The sequence below is a fragment of the Amblyomma americanum genome, chromosome 10 (assembly GCF_052857255.1).
Source record: "Amblyomma americanum isolate KBUSLIRL-KWMA chromosome 10, ASM5285725v1, whole genome shotgun sequence".
Classification (NCBI taxonomy): domain Eukaryota; kingdom Metazoa; phylum Arthropoda; class Arachnida; order Ixodida; family Ixodidae; genus Amblyomma; species Amblyomma americanum.
The window spans coordinates 35,163,623-35,172,916 of NC_135506.1; the positions used below are offsets into that span (position 1 = coordinate 35,163,623).

A 9,294-nucleotide genomic window follows, 5' to 3' on the forward strand; every position below is an offset into this window, starting at 1 on the left:
AGCTCGGAGGCCTGGATCCTCCTCAGCAGAGCGCCGCCGCCAAAGACGCGGTCCCGGCGGTCGAGACCAAGGCGGCACCCGTTTGTCGGACATACCTGGAAGCCCCTCGCGGAGCCCTGCGGGCAGCGACAGTGCACCCAGGCGCATACAACTAGCATTCCATCAAAGACGTATGCACGGTAGGCCATTCCAGCTGTCAGATGACTCCATTCGGTGCCATTTTCGTTCTGCTTCAGATTGAGATTCAGAATAAATTTTAATGTTTGAACCGGACCCCTACCTACCCTCTCCGGCACGGCACGCAGGCCTCTGGGAGAGGAGTAGGGAGTTTAGTCACTACAAGACTAGCACTTATGTTTATGTGATGCTGCAGCTGCCAGTTGGGTTCCTATTGCTCCCTAGAGACTAGTTTTTTTCATCTTTTATTCTCGCTGTGATTCGCGTCCTGAATTTCTCAAAGTACCTACTTTACTGAGCTTTTAGCCACATGTGGATGTGGTTGTGCCTTTTTTAAAGGACATACCTTAGAGATGTTGATGTGTCATGGCCAAGCATGCAGTAGAACCTTTGGGCTTGACAACCCCCGCCGCCCCACCCCTTATAACCAGACCTCCACAACCGCCGTGTCGTGCTCTCATCGGCAGGTGCCAAAGGCCACCGCCTCCGACCATCTGGCAAGGCGGACCCTGCTGGAGGTACCTGTCCAGAGAGTGTCGGTCCAGCCAGTCCCTCAGCTGCGGCGTTGCCGGTGGGACGTGGCCATGGTGTGAACGGGATGACCTCCGCTGACACTGCTGCCGTCGGCTCCTGCCTGTCATCGCCAGCATCGTCCGTGTCCGACGGTGTTTACTCGGGAGCGCTCAGCATTGATTCGCCGCTGTCCAGCAGCCCGGGGAATGTCGAACAGCCGCCCTTCGTGCAGGAGCCCGGCTTCCGCGGCAATCCGCCCCCTGGCGAAGATAGGACGAAATCGCCTCCGGTACGCGCCATTGGAACCTGGCACACGCGCCTAGCGTAACAGAAAAGTTGCAGTTTTTGACTGCATGCTCAGAAGAAAGCTTACGCGTATAGGTCGATGACGTTGAAGGAACGAAGTCACGCATCCTGAGAGGGGGAACTAGCACTGTAGAGTGTTCTTAAGGCCGCATGTATTGGCTCTTGAGCAAGTAGTTGACTCATTATTTGCAGATCAGAACAGCATGGGCTAAAAGAAATCAACGAGTAATATAGGTAGGCTTACAAAATGGTAAAAAGAGCGCGGTTCATTACTGCTTTCAGCGCATGTCTGTGTCATGACTTATGGACTTGTGATGTTCCTTTCGAGTGGCTTTGTCTCATTTAGCTCTGCTGATTTTGTGAGCTCGGAATTAGTCAATGTATAGTAACACCAAAAAGTAACTGCCATCAGCCGAATGGACAGGATGCTGCTGTATCAGCAAAGAGTGTTTTTATTTAGAAAATCCTTTGCGAGCAGTGATCAGGCCCTGATGGTGACACAGTGCTGTGGCAAATAGAAACACATCTGTTTAATGAGCTTTTTTAGGCATGGGCCGTCCTTTTTGATATCCTAGCACACGCTACAAGATTATGATTGGTTTAGACCCAGCTTGGCACTGGGCGAGAAAAAAGCACATGCTCTATTAATGAGGCCAACATGAGGAAAAAAGTAACGCATCCAGGATTTCTTCAGAATCAACAAGAATGCGAAGGTAAAAGTCGTCGTAGCCAAGCTCACGAAGAGCCTCAAACTGCAGGCAACATAGAAGGCTTATGTATCATCATCCAGTCACGATAACGAGGTTCCCGGCTAACTGTCAAAATTTATTCCTGATTATAAAAAAGTGCCTTTGTTGTTTCTTTCGCGTGGTTTCTTTGGTGCTTGCAAATCCGCCGTGGCACGCAATTCACATGTTACCTGAAATCTGTGCGCCGAAAAAGCAATTCGCTTTTGTTCCGACAGGATTTTCCGTCTAGTGATTAGACAGTTATTATAATTTTGATTCGGCAGTGGTTCGATGCGTGTCGTGCGAAGAAAGAAACTCTAAATAACGTCACTCATTTAGGTTCTATGACGTGTTCTTAAAAGCAGCGTGTACGAACACTGCAAGAGGTGAAGTAATGTCCTAGTCGCGATATCTCTAGTATACGCATAGAAAACGATTCATTCGGCACACAGTTAATACAGTTTGTAGGTCTCTTCATCTCGGAGTGTTAGGCTACAGCGGATTTGTGAAGGACCAATTACGGTCGTCAAATGTTTCGCTTTCAAATCCCTAACCTTCTTAATTCCTACAGCGAATCCTCTCCATTTTCTTGATAAAGGTTTGCTGTCTATCTTAAAACCTGGCATCGGACTTGATTTGTTGAGTACCTCCTTAGATCTGTTGTATGTTTCTGCTATGAAAAGGTATGTTTATGTAGTGTTGTATTGTGAATTATTCTTGTCATTTCAATGCTCCTGATTATGTTCTTCAAAGCAAATTCTTGGCTCAGATTTGTATAAGTAAGCTTGATCACTTTTTTTGTTGTCATATGTACTCTGTTGTTGCCGCTGTTTCCTGTAGGAAGAAGGTGCGCTGCTTTGTCAAGCCAATCTAAGGATTTTTGGGCGCACCTCCTAACATTACCTAATGTTGAAATAAAAGTATTTTGTATTTTTGTCGTTTGTGGCGTTTAACTTCCCAAAGCGACTCAGGCTTGAGGGACGTCGTAGGGGCAGGATCCGGAAATTTCCACCACCTGGGGTTCTTTAACGCGCACTGAAATCGCACAGTACACGGGCCTCCAGAATTTCGCCATCGAAATTCGCCTCCATTGAAATTCATCCGCCGCGGCCGAGATCGAACCCGCGTCTTTCGGGTCAGCAGCCGAGATTTTGTATTTTTGTAGTCGTACAGCAGCGGGTATGATAGGAGCTGTGGGAAAGAAGGCGCCTGGCCTTGCGCACAAAGACACCCCAAAAGTGCACACTTTGTCAGTATCGATGATTCATCACTAGAAAAGCGGTTATTTTGGGGGTTTATAGAGATCGTAGGTAAGACCAACTGATTGTGCACATCGTTTTTCTTACGGCAATAATGTTACTTTCCAGGACCCCCAGAAGCTGAAATCGCGGCTCGGGCTTACTCTGGCCGTGCTTGGAGTCACTGTATTGGTGACGCTTGTGGCCTTGGCGATCGCCTCACTTGTATGGCGCTCCCCAGCGCACTGGGGGAACACCTGCAAGACGCATGCCTGCCTCGCCTACTCGACCAGACTTCTCGCCTCCATCAACGAATCGGTGGACCCGTGCCAGAGCTTCACGCACTTCGTCTGCGACGGCTGGCGCCAGAAGAACCGACATACCGTTTGGAACGACCAGTTCATTTCTCTGTTGGACAAGGTGACCGCGTCGCTGAAGAGTGCAGACGTGCCTGCATCGGGGCAAGACATGGAGCAGCGGGCCGCCATCATGTACAGGAGCTGCGTCGATGTGCTCGAAGGGGAGAGAGACGAGCTGCCAGCCGTCAAGAACGCGCTGGTTGAGGCAGGCATCGTGTGGCCGAAGCCTTCCAAGGGCGCAGACGTTCTGTACACGCTCCTCTGCAGCTCTTTGAAGCTGGGCTGGGACGTGCTCCTTGATTTCGACCTCGCGCCCGATGGCAGCGGGATCAACCTAATTTCTGGCAAGTTCCTTTACTTCGTGGTCAAGAGGTATAGGGACTTCGCGACCGGCACGGATGAGGCGTACTTTGAGTTCCTGAAGGAACGCTTTCACCCCGAAGGCGAGGATATGGTGACGTTCCAGGAGATAGACGCGTCGGTCGAAACAGCCCTGAGCTACCTCTCTAATGCTCGTTACGAAGCAGCTGACGAGTATAACGCTGACGTTCTTCTAAACTTGACTCAGCTTGGAATCACGGAAGTTAACTGGACAGCGACGCTTTTAAAACTTGACATCAGGATGAACAGTAGTCTCACGCTGACGACCACATCGCCCCGTTATCTAGAGCGAGTGTTGTATCTCTGGTGGCGGTACGGCACGGACTCATTCCATACATTGATCTCTTGGTGCACTGTTCAATTGGCGGCCCTTTTCGCGAATAAAGACTTAATTTTCAACTATTACAACCGTGACTACCAAACGACGCAGGCCCATTACAGGATTTTCTGCGTCACGAGAGCAATGTTAATCTCCGGGCACACGCTGTTCGACAAATACTATGCTGAAGCCCTTCAAAGCGAAGCACTTAATCTCGCAAAAAGTGTGGCTCAGTCCGTGCGAACCGCTTTTTTCCGGCGTCTTTCCAACTGGACGTACTTTGACGAATGCATCAACGTGGTCAGCAACTGGAGCTCTTCGGAAATCGTCTTCCGTAACATCGAGCACACCGGAGAAGAAATCCTGGCTGCAGACCATGTGCCTGACTTGAATAATTCTTTCGTGCGGAACTGGCAACAGTCGGTGCACGTCAGAAAGGATGCAGAATTCGGACATATGTTAGATCTTATGCAAGATTTGGAAGTGTCCATCGTGTCCTACGACAAGCGAGACTTCGAGCTGATGCCTTACGCTCTATCCTTCCCTCTATTTGATCCGCAGCTCCCTTCGTCTTTAAACTACGGCGGCTTAGGAGCTGAGGTCGCCTTATCACTGGCGACCTTGTTCCTTTCCGCGTACTACGCAACCAATGCTTCGTTTGTTGAGCCCCTGATGGACTGCTTGAAAGCAGGCACGTCCGGCAGCGCCGGTGAACTAGGGTATTACGCCAAAGAAGTAATTGGCTATGGCGCTCTTGTGGATGCCTACAATGCCCAAGAGAGAGCTTTGGACAGCAGCAGCCTATTCGGTTTGGAGAAGTACAGCGGACTGCAGCTGTTTTTCATCGCGCTGTGTTACGTCAATTGCTATGGCGGCTCTGAAAATACAAACCACGAGTCGATCTGCACTCCCGCGCTGCAGCACATGCCACAGTTTGCCAAGGCTTTTAACTGCACTCGCGGTGACCCGATGAATCCTTCTAAGCAGTGCAGACTGTTTTGAGATTTGTGTTCGTGATTCGAGTTTTCTGTTTGTGTGCGCGTGACTTCTCCATTACCACGTTTTGTTCATTGATGATGTGGCTATAAATGCCCTTCACTGAGCCTGTTTTTATAGAACTATAGAAATCTCGATCGTAGAAGGTGTCGTCGTCTTCGCGTATACGTCTGGAGCCATTAGCTTGCGCGCACTGGTATAAAATTTTGAGTAAGAGCACTAATGTGTGTTAGTTTGTCCCGATAGCCTTTAAATGCCATTTTGACCTTGCGAGGATCTAAAAATAGAAATTTTGTCGGGTGTTGTGTTCCGCTTTTTCCGCCAGCGAATAAAGTGTATGGCGGTTTATGAGCCAGTCGCGCTCGACTTGTGCGTACTTGTCGCTGAATCTGATTCCGAAATATCGTTTTGTGGGGGAATTGTAGGAGCTATGAAAGAGCTTAAGGAAACAGAGCAGGAGCCTATCGGCAGAATCAGCAGTGCAACAAGAATGCAATTGAAAGAGCTAATGACATTCGTCGTTGCGGAACGAAGCAGAGTTGAATAACTCAACATTAAAACTGCACTCTTCCGTGCTACTAAGATGACGCTAGAAAAAAAAATGCTGAAAGAACCGACAAAAGCGAGCTCTTGTCCTTTCCAGTGCCGAAATTTTCTTCGCCGGGGAGATTCGCACAAAACGGGTCCTCGGTCTCGAAAGATCTCGCGGAACGGTAACCTCGTGACACATATAAATGACAAATTCTTTTCTTGAGCACTATCAGGCGATGGTGGCGTTTCGGGATATGAAGTTGGACACCTTTAGCGGGTGTTATGTCTTTGCGGAAGCGAGGTTTCCGGAATTTCCGGAAACGAAGTTGAACGCGCCATTTACAATCTAAACCCAGGAAAGTTTCCCCGGCCTCACTGTTTGTGCACGCGGGCTTGTTTCCGCGATGTTAGCTGCAGTTTTTATTGCTTTCTACGATCTAAACGTACTGACTTCTTCTTTTGCATTTGTAGACACTTCTGAGAACTGATGAAACTCCTAAGTTTTAGCAGCCCGGCTACAGACAATCGCGGCCAGGCAGCAGGGAACCTGGAAAGAGCGTTTCATTGGTTTCGCATGTTGCATTACTGCAATCTATACAAGTATACATTGTTAACAAAGATGCATCGCCTTTTTGCCGCGTTTTTGGGAATCAAGACACTAAAGGACAACAGGCAATTTTGACGGCTTTTTTTCAGCGCAATTACTCACGCTCTGTGAAGAGGAGGGAATGAAGATGAAGCTCAAAGCAGCTGCCACGCGGGATTTTGCACATGCCAGATGACCTCCAGGTTCAGCATGGGAGCAGTAGAGTTTTCTGCTTTAAAAACAATTGGCATCCTGGGTAAAGACAGATTGATACTGACGAGTGGCAGACATCGTGCGGCAGATTTATGTTCATTTGTATGAATCCGGCAGAACTTTGGAAACGGGTGCCTTTTGCATTACTAATGAAGGTGTGGAGGAGGTGCGTTCGGTGGGGGGGGGGGGGGGGGGGGTTAGCTGGGGTATGCGTGGCGCTCTGTCACTCAGGGCACGGAGCGAGAGATGTGCAGCAGCGAAACACGTGACGTCACGAATGTCGGTATTTTGTTTTGACCAATCAGTTATTGGCATTCTGGACAATTAGCGTGGCGTATTTTAATGACGCCATGCGTGAAGTCACAATAATTTGACCAGTAATAAATCGAGGCGCTTTGTCATGACCTCAGGTGTTACAACGCCAACGACCTCGAAATAAACGGGAAACAGGAAATTGACAACTCCCTCTGTAAAACAAGAAAAAAAAGCCGACCGGACTTCGCCTTTGAGCGGCCGTTCCTTGCCAAAGCCGTTAACAAATCGAGATCGTGCGCATGCTCGTGTGGTCTTGCATGTAGTCCTCGATGCTTTAAGATGCGTAGGATGCCGCCGCAGGGTGGCCCTCCCTCCCCATCATAGCGTCCTCACGGGCAGCTATCGTTTGAGCTTTCCTCCATAGTGACGTGTCCGCTTTTTTGCTGTGCTACGACCTTCATGTTTACCTTCATCGCCGCAGCTGTGCGCTTGGCAGACACGTCCGCAGCTGCGCTGGCTGCTGCTCGGCCGCTCCTCTTCGCCAGTTGTGGCATGTGATGTGTCACGTGATTCGCTCTTGCACTTGTGGAACGTGGTGCACCACGCGATTTGCTCTCGCTGAAACAGTTCGCTCTCGTTGAAGTCTTCATACAATAGAGGTGAACCAAAGCTAAACCGTGTCTAACCACAAACCATGCTTAACAGAGCTTGGCTCAGCTGGATTGAACCACAGCCACTTTTTATTTTTTTTTTTACGAAAGGAAATGGCGCTGAAAAGGAAGGAAATATTTTGCTGGGTGTTTTCCGTGCCTTAAAACACCAATATCTCTGTACAAAGCGGCTGTACAGCTTCTCTGTACACCCTCTGTACAGAGTCAGACCCGAAACTATTACACCATTTCACGGTCCTCAAACACACCACCACTACCACCAGTCCTCATCATTTCCCAGTCTATTGCGCCTTCCTACAGACGCACTGCGATTGCTTGAACGAGTACTTTCCACTTCCCTCTACACTGCTTCACATCTGTTGTGTCTGCATAGTGCTCTATGCTTCATTATGGTCGTGTTTCTCTTTCCTTTCGTCTTGAGGTGTTCTTCGTGGGGGACTTTCGATATTTTCTTCCTAGTTCAATCGAATCTACACCCAGATGTCTACTTCTCCACTCCGATGCTTGCTGCTTACTCTCCACAAGATTACAGTAATTAAATTACTTCTCTCGGTAATTTTTAATATAATTCATTACTTTTATCGGTTTAATAATTTTGTAATGTAACGAATTACTTTGGAACTGTAATTTCAGGTAAAAGTATATAATTACTAGTGAAATTAATTTTGCTTCGTAAGGAGTCCGTGCGGCTCCTTGTATCGGGCATGCTTTGGCCTCGAAAGCAAGAAAAACGCGCAGCCTCCGAACCCCAGCACTCGTCTCCAGCGAAGGCAGACCAAAGGTGATGGGCATCACCACCCCATTGGTGAATAGTCTATAGGAGTGCTATGCATCTGTGTGCCATGCTCACAGATGCGCCACGTGGCCGCCAGGACAGTTCCATGAGCATGGTATGCATGGTGCATTGGACCTTCCCACAGAAACATTGCGACTGCTCGAACGAGTACTTCCCACTTCCTTCTAGACTGTTTCAAATATAATTGTCATGTTGCCACATTTACATCAAGCCTGAACTGACAGCTAACAAACCTGGCTTTGGGTTTTCGGGAGACGGCCTTTTGTTGTCGTATTTCAGGCACTATTCTTAACTCAAGGGCAATATAGCCGACAGCGTCACCGCCATATGCAATCGATATCCGCCAACATGTCTCCAAAACGAATCAATTGAACAGCGGAATTGGCAGCTTATCGGCGCCCCGATGCATTTCCGTGACGATGAGCGTGAATACAAGCAGCGGATGCAGTCACGCTGTTTACGAGGACCACATATTCTTTGAAATCAAGAGGGTGGGACCATTGAACGATGAACTTCTGATCGGAGAGTGATGCCAGCAATTATACATGTTTTGTGATTAAGTTGACCTCATCTACATCAGCAAAGCGGCTGTTCAATGGTCCATGGGGCTACCTTTCATCAAAGAACGGCAAAATTTCTGGCGCCCATTTTGAGTCAGTGGCAGCGCAAACAATGTACGGTTATTATTATTTGGTTTTAGGGGAAATGAAATGGCGCAGTATTTGTCTCATATATTGTTGGACACCTGAACCGCGCCTTAAGGGAAGGGATAAAGGAGGGAGTGAAAGAAGAAAGGAAGAAAGACGTGCCGTAGTGAAGGGCTCCGGGATAATTTCGACCACCTGGGGATCTTTAATGTGCGCTGACATCGCACAGCACACGTGCGCCTTAACGTTTTTCCTCCATAATAACGCAGCCGCCGCGGTCGGGGTCGAACACGGGAACTCCGGATCAGTAGTCGAGCGCCCTAACCACTCAGCCACCGTGGCGGGCAACAATGTACGGTTGAATGCCGCTTTGGATGTCTGCAATAAGTTACTAAATTTTCCTCGTACAGTAGTAAATTCACAGGACACTGCGCTGTTGAATTAAAGAAAACAGGCCATCGCAACCCATTGTACGTTCGCTTCCTCGTAACTATTCACGTTTTCGGTAGGCCTCCTACGTCGAGATCTAGTCCTGCTTTCGTTAGAAAGTCGCAGTATTGACCACAACTCGAACGAAA

At 48.6% G+C, this 9,294-nt stretch overlaps 1 protein-coding gene across 1 annotated transcript; it reads left to right on the forward strand.

The window, feature by feature from the left end:
* Positions 1-775: 775 nt before the first annotated feature.
* LOC144108194 (endothelin-converting enzyme 1-like) lies at positions 776-5,023 on the forward strand. The gene is made up of 2 exons (XM_077641472.1): positions 776-979; positions 3,092-5,023. The coding sequence occupies exons 1-2, from the start codon at positions 776-778 to the stop codon at positions 5,021-5,023; spliced, it is 2,136 nt and encodes a 711-aa protein (XP_077497598.1).
* The last annotated feature ends 4,271 nt before the right edge of the window (positions 5,024-9,294 follow it).